Raw genomic sequence first — 24,083 nt, 5'->3', positions numbered from 1 at the left:
ATATTGATAATAGAAAATTGCCAATCAAATTTGTTTCAGGATACGCCTGAATGTTTTATGGCTGTGGCAGTACTTTTTGAAAACAGTCAGTTTTGAAATATCAGATTTTCCATGATTTATATCAGTGTTCTGAATTCAATCCATAGTGTATGTTTTTTATAAAAATAAATTTTTAACAATTCCTCGGAAACATTTTTTGAAAGATTCTTTAATCTCATCAAAAGGATTCATAAACTTTGGCATTTGTAACAGTGTGCTCCTTTCATGATGTGCCTTCTGTATTGCAGTGAAGAAAATTAATTACCTGTGGTTTTTGGTTTCTATTGATGTCAGAAGCTATTAATCTTCTAGGCAAGCAGCAAATTAAGCATTATTTTGTAGTGACAATTTACATAATTGTTTAATTACTGCCCATTACGCCGCTGGTGTTTAGGGCAGCAATGAAGGTCCTCCATCTCTGTTGTGCCACAGGTGTAAGCTCAGAGTCCTCATTTCTGCCTCTGCAGTACAATGCCAAGTTGCCTTTGGTCTCCCAGGTTTCTTCCACCCTTCAGGGTTCCAGTTGAGTGCTGTCTTGATGAAGTTGGCCTGTCTTCTCATCACATGCCCAATCAATCTGCAGCATTTCCTCATAATTGTGGCCATGTCCCCTTGATGACACTGAAGGTGTAGGGCATGGTTGGAGACCTTGGTCAGAATTTAGAGGATCTTCTGGAGGTTTTTGGTATGGAATAGCAACAGCTTGGCAAAGTCATTCTGTCATATGCCAGCATTCTGACCTGTACAAGTGTCGACAGAACACCTCTGTAGTACAGCTTCACCTTGGTGTGGACACTGTACTCGGTTGATCCCCATATGTTGTTCATTGATCTGAAGATGTTTCCAGCTTTCAGTCTGCACTGGATGTCATCCTTGGCCCCACCATCTGCTGAAGGATGCTGCTCAGGTAGGTGAATCTGCATCAGCAGAGTAAGTCGACACCATATGACAGGAGGAGGATGACTTGGAGACTTGCATTGAGGTCACGCTCTCGGTCTTTCTCTGGCTGACTCCAAGTCTAACCTGTCCACCAAAGCTGCACGAGCTGAGCTTTCTCTTGCTTGTGCTGGTAAGTATGTGATAGTAATACGAGGTCATCCGCACAACCGAGCTCTTCTAAAGTAGAGAACAGAGTCCAGCTAATGTCTCCCTGCTTGTTGTTCATTGACTGGGTTATGAAACATCACCGACATCCCAGATCCTTGCCTGACTCCTGTCTTGACTTCAAAGCTCAAATTGCGGTCCCCAATTGCAGTTAAAATTAGCATAGAAAATGTGGACAAAAGATGGACAATTTTGGAAAGGATCCTATGTGACCTGGGAATTCACAAGCAGCACTCCCTGTGGATGCTATCGAAAGCCTTTTCAACATCCATGAAATTCACATACAGTTGTCTCTGCCACCCTATACTGTTCTATGATGTTACAGTGTGAAGCTCTGGTCAGTTCAGCCTCCATTCTTCCTGAACCCAGCTTGCTCTTTCCTCAATCATATATCACAGCATCTAATCCATTGGGCAATGACCTTGGCGAGAATAATGCTGGGCACTGACAAGAGTGTGATGCCTCACCAGTTGTTGCAATCACTTAGCGCTCCTTTCCTTGGGATCGTAACAGTAACTCCCTTTGTCCGGTTCCTGGGTGCTGGTCCCCGTTCCCAGATTAGAGTAAACAGTGGTTGTAGGATGACTGCTGCAACTTCTGGTTCAGCTTTGAACGTTTGGTGTTCAGATTATATACGGGAGCTTTAATGATTGAATTGCAGCAACAACCTGTTGGGTGCTTCTGTGATGTTGAGGTCCTCTGCAGCCTCGTGTATATCCAGTTCTTCATCTGCTGTGCTCCATTCAGTAATTCTTTGAAATACTGTATCGTGCTTCTTGCTGTTTTTTTTCAATGATTGAAACAGACTGTTCCCATCTCTCACGGGACCACTGGATATGGCCTGGAACTTTCCGCATACCAGTTTTGAAATCTTGTATGTATTTCCCTGCTGCTTTGGCCTCTGCAAGGTCTTCCACGTAGACTCTTTTCCTTTGTTACAAATCCCTTCACTTTCATGTTAGCTTCAGTGTATGCTAGTTCAAGTTTCACTTTAATTCCAGTTGGTTTTCCATCTAGCACTTCCTTGATAATTTTCCATCTTTCTTGTATTGCTGTCCATGTTTCCATTTTTTTCCTTCTTTCCAGCTCTGTATCCTAGACAAGCCTCACTGCTCTTCTTGAAGACTGAGGCAATCGGTTTCCACACTGGCAATCTTGTCTACTGACACATCCACATCAAGGTATTGCAAGGCCTGGACTCTGTTCTTAAGCTGAACGGTGAATGCAGATCTCACACAGGTGTCCTTGAGCTTCTCAACATTAAATTGTCTCCGTACATGTGCTATGGTTCCAGTGCCTCTCGGCTTGAGTTTTATCCCAGCTACAACAGGTGGATACTTCCTGTATCTGCTCCTTTCTTCACCTTTACATCCCGCAAGGATCATCTCCACGTATCATTGATCATCAAATAGTCAGTCTGGTTCTTGTCGCACCCATTGGGTGAGCACCATGTCAATTTGTAGATTTCAGTGTGGAAAGATGGTCCCTTCTCGGATCAGATTGTTCATGGCACAGAATTCCACCATTGTTCATCGTTCCACGTTCATGTATGCCTATGGCCCCAATGAACTGAGTTATTTCCCACTTTCGCATTTTGATCTCCCAGGATTATTATGTCAAGGTCTGGTGTTAATTCTACCTCTGATTGCAGCTCTTCATTGAAGGCGTCCTTTTCTTCAATGTTGCTGTGGTTAGTTGGAGCATAGCACTGGATTAGCCATGTTCACTTGCTTCCCTTTCAGCCTGACTCTCACCAGCCTACTGATTGGTTTCTGCTTGAGGCCTTTTTTCAAAATGACAGCCACACCATCATGATGCTGACATCTTTCCCTTCCGAGTATAAAACTGTTTCACCAGTTGCTGCCTTTAGTCTGCCAGACCCAGTCCATCTGTTTTCACTGATGCCCAGACTATGTAGGCTGTAATGATGGATTTCTGCAGTTATTTATGCTGGCATGCCAGTGTTATATATGGTTGTATGGGGTGTCAGGGAGGGGTAGCACCTCTGGTGGGGGAACATGTTGTGTCCTTTTCAGGGCGGTTAGTCCACTTTTGGTCCCCACCTGGCACTCAGCTCTCACCTGTGGCTCCCCGTAGCTGTTTGCATGCGACAGTGGCCACACCCCGGGCAACGGCTTTGACAAGCCGGCTAAACCAGGTGAGGGAAGCCGACGGGTCTCAAACCCTCGGTGTGATAGGGAGTTGTCTATCCCAGCATGTGAAGACAGACTCTGGCGGATTGAGCAGATGAGACCAATGGAAGGTCCAACGGTCAAGAAGGCGGTCTCTGCAAGCGTCGTGGAACGTGTAGAGCAGGACAAGACACAGAAGACGTCCTGGTCATCCACTGCGCCTAGTCCCATCTCCAGCCGTCTAGACTCTGTCTTGCCACTGGATCCAGATGGGAATTGGGAAGAGAGAGTGAGGCTGACGCTGCGCAACTCTCCCTCACTTAAATCCAAATCACACGCTAGTCTCGACACCATCATAATGGTGTCGAGGTCCTCATCGACATCAACGATGGACGAACAGCCAGTCATACATTCCAGAAACCAGTTTTAGTTTGGTCTTGGTGGTGTTCAGGGCTTCCTTCATTGTGCTAGCAGCTTCCCCTCTGTGTTCACTACCGTTGGTCATGCAAACTCGGGAATGCCGTCACACACAGATATCGAATGAACCTTCATAGCTGTTTTCATAACAATTGTTTTTTGACTAGCTTATCCCTGAGCTGGACTCCTGAACCTGGAGGACTGGTGGACCACTCTTAGTCTGGCCTCTACCCTTTGACCTGTTTGGCACGGGTGACCCTACCAGGAGTCAAAGCACAAGGCCCTGCTGCCAGCTAGCATAGCTCTCCAGGTCACTGAGGCACACAAGCCTCCAAACCCAATGACAAGGTTACAGTCTTCTTGCTCCTCATTTGTAATAGTGTGCGGCTCTCTTTTGACATGCCTGCTGTATTGCTGTAAAGAGAATTTATTACCTGTGATAGTTCCTAGTTTCTATTGATGTGAGAAGTTGTTAATCTTCCGGGCAAGTGGTAAATTGAGCAATTATTTTGTAGTGTGACAATTGATCTAGATTTTTAAAAACTATGGATTTGTTTCAAGCAATCTTGAATGAAGGCAGCTGTAAATTTGTATTCAGTACATTATTGATTTTATTCCCCCGCCCCCACCCCCAGGTTTTGGTGTGGCTGAAAACAAGACGACAATGATGCTCGTCTCTGACATTCCTTTGGGACCACCTAGGCTACCGTTGTTGAAATGCAGTGAGAAGAAGGAGGCAGAAATATTGGCCAAACTGAAGACCCTGGGATGGTTGAGCTAAATAATCCTAATTTTATGGGATGAATCATAGATGTACATTGTCATGAGAAAGTGCCTTTGTTCACAATTTCTAGCTATCATCACTGTATCAGAGACCATTTTATTTGCGGGGGGGGGGAAAGTAAATTGTATTAGTGTAAATTTGGCATAAAACACAGCACCTTTCATGTGGCTAAAATATGCTGTCTTAATCTACAGGTTCAAAGGCTGAGAAGGCACATGCCAGTTTTATAACTGTTACTTTCCCACAATTTAACACAATCCTTTTGATTTAAAGTTGCAGAAGTTGTACATTTGGACAAAGCAACATACTTATGGTCAATGCAGCAGATTACAGGTCACAGTTGAAATGAAAGGGCATCAGAGATTTTACAAATTTTAATATTGAAAATTAACCAGTCATTTACTGGTGTGTTACAAGCAATTACACATCTGGAACTGGATATTCAGATGGGGAATGTGAAAGCTTCAGTGAAATGCTTAGAATGGGAAAGGAAGGGAAAATGTTGCATCTATATTTGTGCTGAAGTGGAATTCAATGTTTAGCTTACCAACCATTGCAGCAGCTTATTTTTTCTTACATTAAAAATTTAAAATAAAAATATTTGAGGAAGAGCATGCAAGAGGATGGTTGGACAATTAAATTAGATTTAAAACTTGGAATTTAGTGTCAACATCTGAAGCACATGATACCTGTTGGCAAAAGATTGTAAAAATCTGGATCAGCCTCAGGAGATGGTTCCTTTTGATAAATTACAAGCTTGATTAAATGTATTACTGTTTAAATTTCTCCATCGACAACTTTGCTTTTTGGGTCATAGAAGCTCCTCATTGAAACCTGTATTCACAGATACTTCGGATCTATTGCTATTCCAATTGTAATCACTCCATCATGGCAGTGAGTTTGAAACTGTTTTTGGTCATTGTGTTCCTTGTAACTAAAGCAAATTTGCCCCCATCCAATTTCTGTACTTCACCTCTTCTGCAAGATTTCTAAATGGCAAGTGTAAGGAGTTTATTCACCTTAGACGTTCGTCTAGTTACCTCAAGGTCACTAGTTCAAGCCTCAGCTGTGGCAGCGTGTTTGTGCCCTTGAGCAAGGCACTTAATCACACATTACTGTAGTCTGTGCGAGGAGTGGTGCCCCACACAGACTTCCAATCTGCGCCTTGTAAGGCATGAAAATGCTCGATGCGGGCCCCTCATAGTCTGTGTCAACATTCCTCTCCCACCTTATCCAACTGAGGGCAGTGGTTCAAAGTGACGGTTAAATTTTAAATCAGCTTTACAATATTGACTTTTATACTAATCTGTTCTGTTGCATATACCTGTTCAGCCATCAGGGTGTGTTTGTTGATTCTTAAATGAGACAAGTTTAAGGGAAATTATTTAAAACAAAATACTGTTTACATAAAATACAATGCTTTCAATTTATTGAGTATTGAAAGTATTGTATTCTTTCCAGATGTTTTCAAGGTTACTTTGAAATAATTTTTAAATTTTGCATTATTTTAGTGTTTTTTAATTATGACACATTAATCTGTTTACACTAGTTTAAATGTTAAAGGATATTTGTTCTCCATTTGTTGACGAAAAATAAACTTGTCAAAATTTGGCATTTGTGTGTTATGAAGCAGATTGACCTGTATTTTAATTGCTTATTGAAGAGTTTATAAAGGGAGTAATTTTGGCAGTGTGACTAGACTTATACTGCTAATTAGTTTTGGCAACTTCAAAATTTACATCAATGCCATATGAAAAATTCTGTATACTACATTACAACAGCAATGCCTTTCATCACAGTAGCCACCATGCATATTTAGTATAATCATCATTTACTAATAATTTCTTATTTCAATTGTTTCCTATTCTTGAGGCCTCATTTTATCAGAGGAAGGAAATTGAGTTTTTAAACAAGAAGCTCCCAGGCTGCATCAGCAAAAAATCTAAACCTGTTACTGGAAAACAAATGTGAAGTGAAACTGGACTTCCTAGTAAACAAAGTGAATTTCCTGTGCAATCAGTAACCAAGAGAAGATTAAGTTCCTGTTAATATTGTGAAATCTACACCTATCACAAATGTGTTTTCTATAGAGAATAAGTATTAAAGTTGAATATTTATTGTGGATATTCTGTATAGGGTGTCCTATCAGTACTAAATGGTGATATTTTGCCTTTGAAATTGTGGGTTCTTGGACACTATTAATAGTGGCAGTGGACAATGAAGCAGCATGCTGGAAAATTGTAGAAGTAACTATGGTTTTAATTTAAAAATTAAAGATTTTGTGACAATGGCAGATTAGACAATCTACTTTAGGCTGCAGCATTGGGAATTACTTCAGTCCAAGCTTTACCTGGCTCATCACTGGATACAGGAAATACCCCTTGTCCTATTCAGACCTCTTCTCAACGTACTTTAAATTACATTGACTATTGGTGATGCTTGACTCATAACATTCTAAAATCTAATTACCTTTGCCATTTTCTGTGCTGTTCTTGCTCTTGCATGGTCCATATGTGACATTCTTACTTCCTTAACATCACAAAGGGCAGATTATCCAGCAGTATTTCTTCTAAACCCACCTGTTCCTATGTGTTGACTACATCTTGCTCCCAGTAATAAATTTAATTCAATTCTCTCAAATTCTGTTTTAACTGCTGTGATGTGATTTTCTCACATTAGTCTTTAAGATGTCTTCCTTTCTTAACGTCTTTCCTCTTCCCATTGTTGATAGTGCCTCAACCTCATACCGTTTATTTTGGGTGCTACTCTCTTTTTTTCCAGCCAGAATATCCTCCTATTATCATTTCCTTTCCTCAGCCCCACACCAGATTATGCATTTAACAAATCACTTTCCATATTTTTGGTCACCTTCAACAGGTTTCAGGTACCAGGTTTATCTTTCTTTTTCCTCCCCTTTTCAGCATTTGAAAATAACTTTCTCCTTTCTAAGACTCTCTGCTCCATCCTTGCATTTCCATCTTAAACACCCCTCCCCCTTTGATACTTCCCCATGCAACCACAGATGGTGCAACACCTACCCTTTTTACTCTTTGACCCTATCCGGGGATGGATACAATCCCTCCCACTCCCTCAGCAATTCAGTTGCACATCTATTTGGCAGGCATGATTAAGTTCCTCTATATAGGGGAAATGCAAATTGGGTGACAGTCTTCTTGAAGACCTCAATTAGGCAAAGGTGACCCTGAGCTTCCAGTGCTCTGACATTTAAATCTGAGTCAGAATGAGGGAGAAAATCAATCTGCCTTTAACTGCTATATTGCCTCAGTATTTCTCATTGTCCAATCAAGGAAAATCACTTCATTTTCAGTTTGGGTACTTGGCAGCCCTTGGGATTTGGTATTGAGTTTAATGATTTCAGATAACCACTTCATTTTTTTTGGGATGTTGTTTCTTTTGGCTGGGCTGTTTGGAGCCAGGAGTCTCACAGCTAGACGAACACTAGAAAATAGGAGCAGGATTAGGCCTGCTGGCCTATCGAGTTTGTCCCTCCATAGAGTATGACTAAGGTTGATCTTCTCCCCCCCCCTTCCCCCATCCCCTCTCTCTCCCCCGCATTGTTCCAGATCCCATAGCCTTCAATTTCCCAATATTTGTTTTTAAAAAGAAAAAGATTTGTATCTATTTCTAGGTACAGTACTGTGCAAAAGTCTTGGTCAGATACAGCTGCAAGAACAAGTTTGTGAATCCTTTGCAATTATCTGGTTTTCTGCATTAATTACTCATTAAATGTGGTCTGATCACAATAATGAACAAACACAATCTGCTTAAAACTAATAACACAAACCATTTTCTTCCTGTCAATACTGAGTACACCATTTAAGCAATCACAGTCTCGGCTCAAAAATAGAGTCAAGTTCTGGGGTAATGCCTTCTTTTAAAAAAAACCTGTCAGGTATTCCAATTAATGGGGTGAGGTTGGAGGTATGGGTTGTACGGGTGCCCCACCCTATAAAGGAAACACACAAAGTCAGGTTACTGACAGAACCGGCTCTTCTCAAGAAAGATATGTTTACGTGCATCATGCCTCAACCAAAACAGCTTCCAAAGTACCTGAGAAGAAGTAGAATTGTAGAGATGCATGGAGCTGGAAAAGGCTACAAAGCATTTCTAAAGACCTGGGTGTTCATCAGTCCACAGTAAGAGAAATTGTCCACAAGTGGATGAAACTCAGTACTGTTGCCTCTCTCCCACTGAAGAACACTGAACAAGACTGGTATTCATGGAAGGACACCACGGAGGAAACCACTGCTCTCCAAAAAAAAAAACACATTGCCGCATGTCTCAAGTTTGCAAAAGACCACCTGGATGTACTACAATGCTTCTAGGACAATGTTCTGTGGACAGACGAGACAAAGGTTGAACTTTTTGGCAGAACTGCACACTGCTGTGTTTGGAGAAAAAGGGACACTGCACACCAGTACCAAAACCTGATCACAACTGTGAAGCCTAGTGGAAGGAGCACCTTAGTTTAGGGTTGTTTTGCTGCCTCTGGTCCTGAACAGCTTGCAATCATTGAGGGAACAATGAATGCAAAATTGTATCAAGATGTTTTACAGGAGAATGTCAGCATAGTGGTCCATCATCTGAAGCTTAACAGATGTTGGATAATTCAACAAGACAATGATCTGAAACACAATAATAAATCAGCAAAACAGAATGGTTTAAAAAGAAAAAACTGTGTTTTGGAATGGCGAAGTCAGAGTTCAGAAATCATGGCCTGAAGAGGGCTGTTCATGCAAGGTATCTCAGAAATATTGATGAACTGGAACAGTTTTGTATGGAGGAATGGTCTAAAATTCCTCCTTGCTGTTGTGCAAGTCTGATCAGCAGCTGCAGGAAACGTTTGGTGGAAGTATTGCAGCTAAAGGAGGTTCCACCAGTTAAATACAAGAGCTCAATTGTTTTTTCCAGCCTGGACTGTGAATGATTAAACAATATGATCAATAAAGACATGAAAAGTACAATTGTTTGTGTGCTATTAGTTTAGATAGATTGGTGTTTATCTATTATTGTGGCCAAGATGAAGATCAGACAACATTTTATGAGTAAATAATACAGAAAACCAGGTAATGCAAAAGGTTCACAAACTTTTTCTTGCAACTGTATATATAGCTAAGGTGCCCAAGATTTTTGCAGAGTACTGCAGCAATCTTATATATTCCACTGCACTGCTGCCACAAAAAAAATTAATGTTATCTTGGCTGAGTGATGATAAACCTGGACAGAGAGTGGGAAGCACAAGAGAAACATTCTTTAATGATCAATAACCTAATTGTTGGGAATCAAATAAACTTGCCTGGTGTCTCAGGGCTGGGTGTGTCTGTACCTGCACTACACCCCTCCACCCCCCCCCCCGCCCCTGTGCTCCTTCGCTGCTATCTCTCCCATGGTGCTCCACCCTCCCCATTCTTAAAATTATGTCCTTTTGTTCAATATTAACAAAAATGTCTTGACATTTTTCCTCACACTTTTGTGTGCTTCAATGAGATCACATCATTCTTCCAGCCCCAAATATGCAGGCCTTACCTGTTTAGCCTCTCATTTCAGGAATTAGCGAATTGAACCACAAACATAAAAAAATCTGCAGATACTGGAAGCAACACACAAAGTGCTAGAGGAACTCAGCAGGACAGGCAACATCTATGAATAAGAGTAAACAGTCAACATTTTGGCTAAGACCCTTCATCAGGATCTCAACCTGAAACAGTGACAGTTTACTGTTTTCCATAGATGCTGCCTGGCCTGCTGAGTTCCTCCAGCATTTTGCATGCGTTGCATTAACGAAGTGAATCCCATTTTAACCGTGTCCAACATAACTTATCCTTCCCTGGGTAAGGGGACCAAAAGTGCACTGTACTCCAGTTGTGGCTTCACCATCACTTCATACAATTGTAAAATAAATACTATTTCTTAATTCCAATATATTTACAATAAAAACCCAAATGCCATTTGACCTCATATCTACCAGCTAGTTGTATCAATCTGTGAACTTCTGAGTGATTTGAACACAAGAACATCTCAACCTCTCTGGGAATCACTGATTTGGAATCTTGTTCCACCAAGAATAATCTGCCTTTTCATTTCTGTAACAGAAGTCACTTTCCCATGTTAAACTCCATTTGCTAAATTTTCACCCACTCACTCTTTACATCTTTTACAGGGTCACAATATCCTTGTTGTAATTTGCACTTCCATGTAGTTTTGTGTCATTGACAAATCTGTATACCTTGTTTTCTGTCTTCTTGATAATAAATATAAATAATAATTAATTGGTGACCCTGTGGTCTCTATCTCAGAGGCTGATGTTAGGCTGTCTTTAAAGAGGGTGAATCTTCGCAAGGCAGAAGGTCCTGATGGAATACCTGGTAAGGCTCAAAAACTTGTGCCAACCAACTGGCGGGAGTATTCAAGGATGTTTTCAACCTCTCACTGCTACAGGCGGAAGTTCCCACTTGCTTCAAAAAAAGCAACAATTATACCAGTGCCTAAGAAGAATAATGTGAGCTGTCTTAATGACTATTGCCCGGTAGCACTCACATCGACAGTGATGAAATGCTTTGAGAGGTTGGTCATGACTAGACTGAACTCCTGCCTCAGCAAGGACATGGACCCATTGCAATTTGCCTATCACCACAATAGGTCAACGGCAGATACAATCTCAATGGCTCTTCACACGGCTTTAGACCACCTGGACAACACAAATACGTATGTCAGGATGCTGTTCATCAATTATAGCTCAGCATTTAATACCATCATTCCCACAATCTAGATTGAGAAGTTACAGAACCTGGGCTTCTGTACCTCCCTCTGCAATTGGATCCTCGACTTCCTAACCGGAAGACCACAATCTGTGCGGATTGGTGATAATATCTCCTCCTTGCTGACGATCAACGCTGGTGCACGCCAAAGGTGTGTGTTTAGCCCACTGCTCTACTCTCTATATACCTATGACTGTGTGGCTAGGCATAGCTCAAATACCATCTATAAGTTTGTTGATAATACAACCATTGTTGGTAGAATCTCAGATGGAGATGAGAGGGTGTATAGATGCGAGATATGCCAACTAGTGAAGTGGTGTCGCAGCAACAAGCTTGCACTCAACATCAGTTATGACGAAAGAGCTGACTGTGGACTTCAAGAAGAGTAAGACGAAGGAACACATACCAATCCTCAGAGGAATCAGAAGTGGAGAGAGTGTGCAGTTTCAAGTTCCTGGGTTTCAAGATCTCTGAGGACCTAATCTGGTCGCAACATATCAATGCAGTTATAAAGAAGGCAAGACAGCATCTACACTTAATTAGGAGTTTGAAGAGATTTGGTATATCAACAAATACACACAAAAAGTTCTATAAATATACCGTGGAGAGCATTTTGACAGGCTGCATCACCGTCTGGTATTGGGAGGGTTTTTTGGGGGGGGGGGGGAGGCTACTGCACAGGACCAAAGAGGCCGCAGAGGTTTGTAAATTTATTCAGCTCCCATCTTGCATACTAGCCTACAAAGTGCCCAGGACATCTTCAAGGAGCAGTGTCTCAGAAAGGCAGCATCCATTATTAAGGACCTCCAGCACCCAGGGCATGCCCCCTTCTCATTTTTACCATCATGTAAGAGGTACAGAAGCCCGAAGGCACACACTCAGCGATTCAGGAACAGCTTCTTCCCCTCTGCCATCCGATTTCTAAATGGACATTGAACGCATGAACACTACCTCACTTTTTAAATGCACTATTTCTACTTTTTGCAAGATTTTCAATCTATTCAATATATGTATACTGTAATTTATTTATTAAATATTATTGTTTTTTTATTTTTTTCTTCCATATTATGTATTGGATTGAACTGCTGCTGCTAAATTAACAAATTTCATGACACACGCTGGTGATAATAAGCCTGATTCTGAATCTGATGGCCAAGAAGTGGTGTATGATATTTCACCAGTATCATTTTTCCAACATGAAAAACACCCATTTATTCCCACTCTTTTTTTCTATGCAATAACCATGGGATTATTGAAAGTGTTTGAAAATTGATTATTGCAAAGAAAATAAAATAAATATATTTTTCAGATTGGAAGGATATAGTCTGTCCACTTTATTAGGTACAACTGCTTGTTAATGCAAATATCTAATCAGCTAATCATGTGGCAGCAACTCAATGCCTAAAAGCATGCAGACATGGTCAAGAAGTTCAGTTGTTGTTTAGATCAAACATCAGAATGGGGAAGAAATGTGATCTAAATGACTTTGACGATGGAATGATATTTGGTGCCAGACGTGGTGCTTTGAGTATCTCAGAAACTGCTGATCTCCTGGGATTTTCATGCACACACAATAGTCTCCAGAGTTTATAGAGAATGGTGCAAGAAACAAAAAAAAAATCCAGTGAGTGGCAGTTATGTGGGTGAGAACACTTTGTTATGAGAGAAGTCAGAAGAGAATGTCCAGAATGGTTCAAGCTGACAGGAAGCCAACAGTAACTCAAATAACCATGTGTTACAACAGCATTGTACAGAAGAGCATCTCTAAATGCACAATACATGGAACCTTGAAGTGGATGGGCTACAGCAGCAGAAGACCATGAACATACATTCATTCAGTAGCCACTTTGTTAGGTACAGGAGGTTTCTAATAAAGTGACAACTGAGTGTATACAGGGCATTGTCAAATGTCTTGGAAGTCCAAATATATCACACCGATAGGATTTCCTTTATCTAATCTATTGGTTACATTGTCAAATGCGATTTGTTGATTTTTTTTTATTCTGCATTCCTAAGTGCCTTGCTAATCTTCTTTGATTGTTGAACACAACATTTCACCAACACTAAGTATAAAAACTAACTGTAACCCTTCTGGAATTCAGTGAATTTTTCAAATCATTAACCAATAATATTCAGAGCACCTCTAAAGCTGCTCCCTTTCAAACCCTTGGCTGCTGATTTGTTTGCTTTTAGTTCTAAATGTTTTCTCCTTATCAGCTGTAATTGGGATTCTCACAAGTTCTGTGTGCTATTTTAAATAAACCCATCTGTTATCATCAGGATGTTTGCTTCACTGTCCTTCGCAGTGCAAGCCGATGAACAAAATCGACTTACAGTTGCCGTGTATTTAATTACAGCAATATTTTTGAGTAAGCAATCCTTACTTGTTTACATAATTCATTATGGGTTCTATGTAAAAATCCTCAATTGCATATGTCATGATGCTACCATGTGATATGCGCTTCACTTAAAGTAAACACTTTTCCTTTCAATTCATTTAATCTGGAGATACAAAACGTGTTAGTGGTGACAAAGAAATTTTAAACAAACCTGAGACAACTACCTACCCATTGAACTGCAGCAAAGTGTACAAGTTTAAAAAAAAAGCACTGTGAGAACAGTGGAGTTAAATAAAAAGCGCAGCTAGTTTTCTTCACAAAAGCAAAGGTGATTGAGTTAATAAAAGGCAGAAAATGGAAGAATTCATGGGTTCATAAGCATTGATAACTAAGTTGATAATCCTAAAAAAGCAGAAATGGCTGTCTACAACAGAAAGATTGGCACATTTGATTACATAGCAGATAACTAAAATATCTACTGAGCTTACTGAGCAAAATTTTAGCACAAATGGAATAGCCAATGAGGAACCAACTGAAATGAGCTTTGCTGATTTCATGAAAGTATTGCAGAAACTTTTAGAAACAAAGCCATTGCTGATTGAAGAATGCTTTAGGTTCCATACGCAGAATCAAAAGGCAGCCTATTTCCATGTATGTGGCTGTATTGAAGAGATTGTCTGAGCATTGTCAGTTCCATAATGGGCTTAACAATGCATTAAGAGATTGCTTAGTTTGTGAAATCTCACAAGAAAGCATTCAAAAATGGCTCCTAACAGAAGCCCACGTTTAAAAGAGCAGTTGAAATAGCAGTATCAGTGGAAACAGTAGACAGATGCACAATTAATTTGCAATCAGGAATGAAAGTGAGCTTGAACAAAATTGCAATGTCTAAACAGAAACCGCCCTGGCCAAACAAATTGTGTTACCATTGTGACCAGGGATCACATATATCAGACTAATGCAAGTTTAAAATCAAAACTTGCAGAAAATACAACAAAGTAGGACACGTACAAAGAGCATGTTGGGTGGAAAAAATAAATGGACTGCACAGGGAAGAGAAAAAGATAGAAAGTCAAGCTGCTTTTTTAAAAAAGATGCCCTGATCTGCATACTGTTGATGAAAAATCTGATGACAGTGACAAAAGACATGGAAGCCTTGAGATTTGCAATGTGAAAGCCAGCAATAGACAAGCTTACACCAGAAGTGAATGGCAAATTAATTGAAATGGAGTTAAGACATAAGCTTAGCTGTTTCAGTCATTCTACAAAACAAGTTTGAATGGCTTTTCAAAGATAGTAAACTGAAGCCTGCAGATATCCAACGAAGGACTTACAATGGAGAAAAGGTAATTCCTGTGGAAGTGGCATTCGTAGCAGTGAAATCTATCAACCAACAAGCCACATTGGTTAAAATAGGAGGACTAGCATTGTGGGGGCATGACTGGCTGAGACAACGTCAGCTTGATTGGACATCCATCCATGACTTGCATGTTACATTCCCTGAAAAAGAGTCAACCAAAAGCAAATTAAGAAAGGTACTGAATGATGCCACAACTGTCTCCATGCTGTACACCATGAACCATTGCCCAACAGAGGGTAAACAGGGGTTGGTGCCAACCTCTGTGCCTCTGGTTGAAAAGCATATTGGAAGGACCATGCTGCTCAGTAGAGTCGTGAAAGTGACAAAAGCAGTGGTCTGATTATAATGGTTTTTGTAGGCAACAAATCTGAGAAAGCTTCTGGTATGTTAATCCGGCAGTTACTTGTGAAAGCAACACACATCAAAGTTGCTGGTGAATGCAGCAGGCCAGGCAGCATCTCTAGGAAGAGGTACAGTCGACATTTTGGGGCGAGACCCTTCGTCAGGACTAACTGAAGAAAGAGTTAGTAAGAGATTTAAAAGTGGGAGGGCGAGGGGGAGATCCAAAATGATAGGAGAAGACATGAGAGGGAGGGATGGAGCCAAGAGCTGGATAGGTGATTGGCAAAAGGAGTATGAGAGGATCATGGGACAGGAGGCCCAGGGAGAAAGAAAAAGGGGGGGGGGACCCAGAGGATGGGTAAGGGGTATAGTGAGAGGGACAGAGGGAGAAAAAAAGAGAGAGAGAAAGAATGCGTGTATATAAATAATGGATGGGATACGAGGGGGAGGTGGGGCATTAGCGGAAGTTAGAGAAGTCAATGTTCATGCCATCAAGTTGGAGGCTACCCAGACGGAATATAAGGTGTTGTTCCTCCAACCTGATGGCATGAACATTGACTTCTCTAACTTCCGCTAATGCCCCACCTCCCCCTCGTACCCCATCCGTTATTAATGTGTCTTGGTTTTATGCTGGAAGAGAGTTCAAGGGATCTTGGGAAAGTTGCAAGCATTTAGCTTTTGTGAGTTTAAAGAACCAGAATCTACTCTGAGTGCATTAAGGTTATTGCATGAACTTCAAGTGGGAGACAAAAAGCTGCTTGTAAAAATGAATACAAGGACCAAAGCCCAGCTGGATGAATGGGAGGTCAAAAAGAAAGGAGTCAATGGAGATACGAAAACAGAGGATTCATGAGATAATATGGTGGATGAGGAAACCAAGAGGAGACATCAGATTACATAGGGAGCAATAGAAGGATGAATAAGAGAATACTCCAGTGAACTAAATGCACCTTCCCAGGATCAAGATGTACAAATTAGAGGAAGAAAAAGGAAGGAGAAAAACAGTATCCAGAGCTGTCAGAACCATTTCCTACAATCTCAGAGTCAACTTCTACAACCAGCACAGAGGAGGCCCCAGAACTGAGGTTGTTTTCACAGCCACAAGTCTCACCTGCTAAGCAGAGTGACCTCCCTTGTCAGGAAAGATGTTATCCCAGAAGAGAAAGAAATCCTCCACAGCAATTATATCTTTAGGCTGAATGGGACAGTTTAAAATTGGCTGTGCTGTGGATGTCTGTATATATTAGTTGTATTGTATATACTGTGTATATAGTGGAGATGCAATCTCTGTTGAGTTGGAGTTTATAGCTAAACAGGGAGGAATGTTGTGTATTTAATATTTCAGTAATATTGTAAATATATTGTTTAAATAAGCATTTTTATTTGTTTAAATAATTTGTTCTGGATTATAGGTAAAAATACATGAATTATATACATCATGCTGCTATCACGTGATATGTACACGCCTTACTTGAAGTAAACACGAAATTAGACTTACATTTTGGACTTATGTAATTTTGGTTCAATTGATTTATTGTTTTTGAGATACAAAACATAACAGCCATGTAAAGCATAGTTGCCATTTCTTTGTATAATATGACTGACAGACGGCACAATAGCCACTGTTCTACATAACATCCTTACACATCTGGAGAAGAAGGATGCTTAGTTGAGAATGCTGTTCATGGACTACAGTTCAGTGTTCAACACCATAATTCCCTCCAGGCTTGACAAGAAGCTCAGAGACCTCTGCATTGACCCTGCCTTATGCAGCTGGATCCTGGACTTCCTGTCAGATCACTGGCAGGTGGTAAGAGTGGGCTCCCTCACCTCCACCCCTCTGACTCTCAACACAGGGGCCCCTCAGGGCTGTGTACTAAGCCCCCTCCTTTACTCCGTGTATACCCATGACTGTGTCACCACCTACAGCTCTAATCTGCTAATTAAATTTGCCGACAACACTACATTGATTGGCCTAATCTCAAACAATAATGAGGTGGCCTACAGGAAAGGAGTCATCTCTCTGTCACAGTGGTGTCAAGAAAACAACCTCTCCCTCAATATCACAAAAAAACAAAGGAGTTGGTTGTGGATTACAGGAGGAATGGAGGTGGGATAAACCCCATTGACGTCAATGGATCTGGGGTTGAGAGGGTGAACAGCTTCAGGTTCCTCATCATGCACATCACCGAGGACTCACGTGGTCTGTACACACCAGCTGTGTGGTGAAAAAGGCACAACAGCGCCTCTTTCACATCAGACGGTTGAGGATGTTCGGTATGGGCCCCCAAATCCTAAAAACTTTCTATAGGGGCACCATTGAGAACATCCTGGCCAGCTGCATTACTGCCTGGTATGGGAACTGTACTTCCCTCAATCACAGGACTCTGCAGAGAGTGGTGTGGACAGCCCATCACATCTGTAGTTATGGACTTCCCCTGATTCAGGACATTTATGAGGACAGGTTTGAAAAAGGGTTCATAGGATCACTGGGGACCCAAGTCACCCCAACCACAATCTATTCCAGCTGCTACCATCTGGGAAATGGTACCACAGCATAAAAGCCAGGACCAACAGGCTCCAAGACAGCTTCTTCCACCAGGCCCTCAGACTGATTAACTCACACTGATTTGAGTGTATTTCTGTGTTACATTGACTGTTCTATTTATTATAAATTACTATAATTTGCACATTGTGCTTTCAGACGGAGATGTAGCGTAAAGATGTCATGGTCCGGTCCATCGACCCTTGCTCCAGGTTTTCCTGTCTACCCTATTTCTGTTCCTGTTGAGCCGTAATTGAGGCGGCTGATTCTCATTGGATCTGGCTGCATAAATATCTCCAGAGACCAGAGCGTAGCTGCTGGATTGTTCTTGTCCTAACTCCTCATATCCCTTCCCCTCTCTTCTGTTTCCTTGCCTGAAGCCTTGCCTTGTCTTGCTGGCAACTCTCGTCTTGCCTTAAGTTCTTGCCTCGCCTTGCATTGTCTGAAGCCTTGCCTTGTCTTGCCGGTAACTCTCGCCTCGCCTGAAGTTCTTGTCTTGCCTTGCATTGACTGAAGCCTTGCCTTGTATTGCTGGTAACTCTCACCTCGTCTCGCCTGAAGTCTTGTCCTGGAGCCACCCTGAACCTAGTTCCCTTCCTGTCCCTTGCCCTCGTCGGGTAAGCCAGGCCAGATTGCCGTTACCCTGCAGTGGGTCCTGTCCCTTCCTGTCCCTTGCCGCCATCGGGTAAGTCAGGCCAGATTGCCATTACCCTGCGGTGGGTTCTGTCCCTTCCTGTTCCTTGCCGCTATCGGGTAAGTCAGGCCGGATTGCCATTACCCTGCGGTGGGTTCTGTCCCTTCCTGTCCCTTGCCTCCGTCGGGTAAGTCAGGCCAGATTGCCATTACCCTGCGGTGGGTTCTGTCCCCTCCTGTCCCTTGCCTCCGTCGGGTGGAGATCCACGTCCTGCCCAGGAGTACCGTGCCCTGCCCAGGAGTACTGCGCCCTTCCTAGGAGGAGCCTCAAGACCCCAAGCCTTGAGCCTCGCCCCAAGCCAAGCTTCAAGACCCCAAGCCTCAAGCCTCTATTCTCAAGCCTCGCCTCCAGTCTCTGGTCTCCAGCCTTGCCTCAAGTCTGAAGACTCCAGCCCTGTCCTGCCTCCCAGCCAAGTCACGTCCTTGCCTAGTTCTGGGGTCCGAGCTAGAGGCAAGATTCAGGTTCTGGGTCCTTGTCCAGTCTCTGGCTCGGAGTCCAAGCCCTAGCTCCTAGCTCTCTTGTCCAGTCCTGTTCTGGGTTCCTGGTTTTCGGGTCCATGTCCTAGCCCTCACCCTTTATCCTAGTCCTGTCCTTAGTACTTCAGTGTCTGTGTTTTGCACTTGGGTCCGTTCCCAGACACCTCCTTATGACAAAAGATTTTTATTGCTCATGTATATGAAGGATGTAAGAAGTAAAGTCAATAAATCCTGAATAGAATAATGGAATCAACGAGAGACCGCACCATCTGGGTGTTCAACCAGTGTGCAAATATAAAAAAAGAAAATAATCATAAATAAATAAGCAATAAATATCGAGAGTCTATTCTGGCCTATTCTTAGTTTTTTATTGTACATTTCTATTTTTTACAATCCAGATCCAGGCAAAATACTTATTTATTGGTCTTATATTTGTGGGAAAAAAAACGCCGCCCAAAATCATCTGCAACGGAGTACATTTACTGCGGGCGTAGCAGTCGTTGTCACAACCGAGCAACTGTGAGCTGTGCACCTGCAGCACTCGACCGGGGCGGAGGCGCCACGCTTTGCAGCCGCCGGACACGCCCCGCCCACTGATGCTGCCGCCGGACACGCCCCGCCCACTGATGCTGCCGCCGGACACGCCCCGCCCACTGATGCTGCCGCCGGACACGCCCCGCCCACTGATGCTGCCGCCGGACACGCCCCGCCTACCGATGATGCCGCCGGACACGCCCCGCCCACTGATGCTGCCGCCGGACACGCGCCGCCTACCGATGATGCCGCCGGACACGCCCCGCCCACTGATGCTGCCGCCGGACACGCCCCGCCTACTGATACTGCTGGTTGCTCCTGCGCCTGACGTCACAATGCCCCGCTGCGGGATCAACCAAGGAGGCCGCAGAGGGAAGGAGGTGAGGAAGGATAAACAAGACCATCAGATCAAATGATGGACTAAAGCTTTATTGATCAAATTCTAATGTTCTTGATTATAATAAAAAACAATAATTGTACTAAGGCATTTGTCGAATAGAGTGTTTTTCATATTCAGACGGACGTTTGTAAGAGTACCCACTCACTGTAGAAGTTGTCTGCCTGTATGTCTAGCCCGACGCCATTTTGTGCGTGTGTCGGTTCGGGGTTGGGTTCAGGTCGGCTGCTCTGTTCCTGACCGCTGCTGCTGTGTGAGGGTAAGGGTGAGTGAAAGACCGGGGTCACGTTGGATGGGGATGGCTGGGTTGGTATCTCGACGACCAAACACGGTTGTTGTGTTGGCCTTTTGTGGCGGCGCAGTTTGCAACTGGAGGACTGCAGTTGGCGCGCCGCGGTTGCGCACATTGTAACCGGCCTGTGGTCGTCTTTGTGCGGCTGCCGGCAGGATCGATTGACTGTGGCGATTTGTGATGCGCTTAAAATTTTCTCCGTGTTGGTCAGTACAGTATTTTGGGAGCTTCGCAGTTTAGAAGTTTTTTTTTCACACTTGCAATGGAAATCGTTTCTGTTGTCCCTTCTAGAAGATAACTAAGCAATGCAGTTAAAACAACAATCGTATCTGTTCTGTTTGAAAATGAACAGTGATTTACATCAGTGTGCTGTGGTCGAATGACACGCAGTCATCTTTTTTGCAACCCTGCATATTGAGTATATATTCGACTGCAATTATAATTGGTTATTTGACAAGTGAGCTTGAATTTTACACGCAAACACGAGGAAATCTGCAGATGCTGGAATTTCAAGCAACACATAAAAGTAGCTGGTGAACGCAGCAGGCCAGGCAGCATCTCTAGGAAGAGGTACAGTCGACGTTTTGGGCGAGACCCTTCGTCAGGACTAACTGAAAGAAGAGCTAGTAAGAGATTTGAAAGTGGGATGGGGAGGGGGAGATCCAAAATGATAGGAAAAGACAGGAAGGGGAGGGATGGAGCCAAGAGCTGGACAGGTGATTGGCAAAAGGGATATGAGAGGATCATGGGACAGGAGGCCTAGGGAGAAAGAAAAGGGGAGGGGGGGAAACCCAGAGGATGGGACAGAGGGAGAAAAAGAATGTGTATATATAAATAAATAACGGATGGGGTACGAGGGGGAGGTGGGGCATTAGCGGAAGTTTGAGAAGTCAATGTTCATGCCATCAGGTTGGAGGCTACCCAGACGGAATATAAGGTGTTGTTCCTCCAACCTGAGTGTGGCTTCATCTTTACAGTAGAGGAGGCCATGGATAGACATGTCAGAATGGGAATGGGATGTGGAATTAAAATGTGTGGCCACTGGAAGATCCTGCTTTCTCTGGCAGACAGAGCGTAGGTGTTCAACGAAACAATCTCCCAGTCTCTGTCGGGTCTCGCCAATATATAGAAGGCCACATCGGGAGCACCGGACGCAGTACATCATCCCAGCTGACTCACAGGTGAAGTGTCGCCTCACCTGGAAGGACTGTCTGGGGCTCTGAATGGTGGTAAGGGAGGAAGTGTAAGGGCATGTGTAGCACTTGTTCTGCTTGCAAGGATAAGTGCCAGGAGGCAGATCAGTGGGGAGGGATGGAGGGACGAATCAAACTGTACAGCTCCTCCCTTGGAGGGTCAGACACCCTGAGCCAATAGGCTGGGAACAAGTGCTACACATGCCCTTACACTTCCTCCCTTACCACCATTCAGAGCCCCAGACAGTCCTTCCAGGTGAGACAACACTTCACCTGTGAGTTGACTGGGATGATGTACTGCGTCCGGTGCTCCCGATGTGGCCTTTTATATATTGGCGAGACCCGACGCAGACTGGGAGACCGCTTTGCTGAACATCTACGCTCTGTCTGCCAGAGAAAGCAGGATCTCCCAGTGGCCACACATTTTAATTCCACATCCCATTCCCATTCTGACATGTCTATCCACGGCCTCCTCTACTGTAAAGATGAAGCCACACTCAGGTTGGAGGAACAACACCTTATATTCCGTCTGGGTAGCCTCCAACCTGATGGCATGAACATCGAATTCTCTAACTTCAGCTAAGGCCCCACCTCCCCCTCGTACCCCATCTCTTACTTATTTTTATGCACACATTCTTTCTCTCACTCTCCTTTTTCTCCCTCTGTCCCTCTGAATATACCTCTTGCCCGTCCTCTGGGCCCCCCCCCCCATCTTTCTTCCCGGACTCCTGTCCCATCATCCTCTCGTATCCCCTTTTGCCTATCATCTGTCCAGCTCTTGGCTCTATCCCTCCCCCTCCTGTCTTCTCCTATCATTTTGGATCTCCCCCTCCCCCTCCAACTTTCAAATCCCTTACTCACTCTTCCTTCAGTTAGTCCTGACGAAGGGTCTCAGCCTGAAACGTCAACTGCACCTCTTCCTACAGATGCTGCCTGGCCTGCTGCGTTCACCAGCAACTTTGATGTGTGTTGCTTGAATTTCCAGCATCTGCAGAATTCCTGTCGATAGGCTGGTACTGAACTTATTTCCTGGCATAATTTACATATTATTATTTCATTATTTATGGTTTTATATTTCTATATCTATACTCTGTTATTGTTTGGTGCAACTGTAACGAAACCCAATTTTCCTCAGGATCAATAAAGTATGACTATGAATGGACAAGATAGTTGCGTAGGGAGCGATCCCTGCGGAAAGCGGGGGGGGGGAGGGAAAGATGTGCTTAGTGGTGGGATCCCGTTGGAGGTGGCGGAAGTTACGGAGAATTATATTTTGGACCCTGGAGGCTGGTGGGGTGGTAGGTGAGGACAAGGGGAACCCTATTCCTAGTGGGGCGGCAGGAGGATGGAGTGAGAGCAGATGTACGTGAAATGGGGGAGGTGCGTTTGAGAACAGAGTTGATGCTGGAGGAAGGGAAGCCCCTTTCTTTAAAAAAGGAGGACATCTCCCTCGTCCTGAAATGAAAAGCCTCATCCTGAGAGCAGATGCGGCGGAGACGGAGGAATTGCGAGAAGGGGATGGCATTTTTGCAAGAGACAGGGTGAGAAGAGGAATAGTCCAGATAGCTGTGAGAGTCAGTAGGCTTATAGTGGACATCAGTAGATTAGCTGTCTCCAGAGATAGAGACAAAAAGATCTAGAAAGGGGAGGGAGGTGTCGGAAATGGACCAGGTAAACTTGAGGGCAGGGTGAAAGTTGGAGGCAAAGTTAATGAAGTCAACGAGCTCAGCATGCGTGCAGGAAGCAGCGCCAATGCAGTCGTTGATGTAGCGAAGGTTCCTGCACGCATCCTGGCGCAGCTTCCTGCAAGCATGCTGAGCTCGTTGACTTCATTGACTTTGCCTCCAACTTTCACCCTGCCCTCAAGTTTACCTGGTCCATTACCGACACCTTCCTCACCTTTCTAGATCTTTCTGTCTCTATCTCTGGAGACAGCTAATCTACTGATGTCCACTATAAGCCTACTGACTCTCACAGCTATCTGGACTATTCCTCTTCTCACCCTGTCTCTTGCAAAAATGCCATCCCCTTCTCGCAATTCCTCCGTCTCCGCCGCATCTGCTCTCAGGATGAGGCTTTTCATTTCAGGACGAGGGAGATGTCCTCCTTTTTTAAAGAAAGGGGCTTCCCTTCCTCCAGCATCAACTCTGTTCTCAAACGCACCTCCCCCATTTCACGTACATCTGCTCTCACTCCATCCTCTCGCCGCCCCACTAGGAATAGGGTTCCCCTTGTCCTCACCTACCACCCCACCAGCCTCCGGGGTCCAAAATATAGTTCTCCGTAACTTCCACCACCTCCAATGGGATCCCACCACTAAGCACATCTTTCCCGCCCCCCCGCTTTCCACAGGGATCGATCCCTATGCAACTATCTTGTCCATTCGTCTCCCCCCGCCCATCCCTCCCCACCGATCTCTGTCCTGGCACTTATCCTTGCAAGCGGAACAAGTGCCCTTACACTTCCTCCCTTACCACCATTCAGGGCCCCAGACAGTCCTTCCAGGTGAGGCGACACTTCACCTGTGAGTCGGCTGGGGTGATGTACTGTGTCCGGTGCTCCCGATGTGGCCTTCTATATTATTGGCGAGACCCGACACAGACTGGGAGACCGCTTTGCTGAACACCTACACTCTGTCCACCAGAGAAAGCAGGAT

At 43.7% G+C, this 24,083-nt stretch overlaps 2 protein-coding genes across 9 annotated transcripts in view; both read left to right on the top strand.

Moving 5' to 3' along the window:
- The window catches only part of npl (N-acetylneuraminate pyruvate lyase (dihydrodipicolinate synthase)), a 53,443-nt gene extending 47,314 nt beyond the window's left edge, over nt 1–6,129 (top strand). For 3 of the 6 annotated variants that reach the window (XM_072273985.1, XM_072273986.1, XM_072273987.1), the window contains exon 12: nt 4,328–6,129. In XM_072273985.1, the coding sequence (XP_072130086.1) occupies nt 4,328–4,473 (146 nt within the window). In that variant the 3' untranslated portion in view covers nt 4,474–6,129. The remainder of the gene's footprint in view (nt 1–4,327) is intronic. The other 3 variants (XM_072273983.1, XM_072273984.1, XM_072273989.1) reach the window with 2 other exon arrangements.
- Nucleotides 6,130–19,842: 13,713 nt separating this feature from the next.
- dhx9 (DEAH (Asp-Glu-Ala-His) box helicase 9) overlaps nt 19,843–24,083 on the top strand; it is a 95,037-nt gene continuing 90,796 nt past the window's right edge. The window contains exon 1 of one of the 3 annotated variants that reach the window (XM_072273980.1): nt 19,843–19,925. The gene's annotated coding sequence lies outside the window, so the exon portion shown is untranslated. Of the gene's footprint in view, nt 19,926–20,121; nt 20,208–24,083 lie in introns of those variants that run through there. The other 2 variants (XM_072273979.1, XM_072273981.1) reach the window with 2 other exon arrangements.

This window comes from Mobula birostris, chromosome 12 (assembly GCF_030028105.1).
Source record: "Mobula birostris isolate sMobBir1 chromosome 12, sMobBir1.hap1, whole genome shotgun sequence".
In the NCBI taxonomy this organism is placed as follows: Eukaryota; Metazoa; Chordata; class Chondrichthyes; order Myliobatiformes; family Myliobatidae; genus Mobula; species Mobula birostris.
Note: the sequence above shows the minus strand (reverse complement) of the source record. Positions and strands in the feature narration are given on the sequence as shown.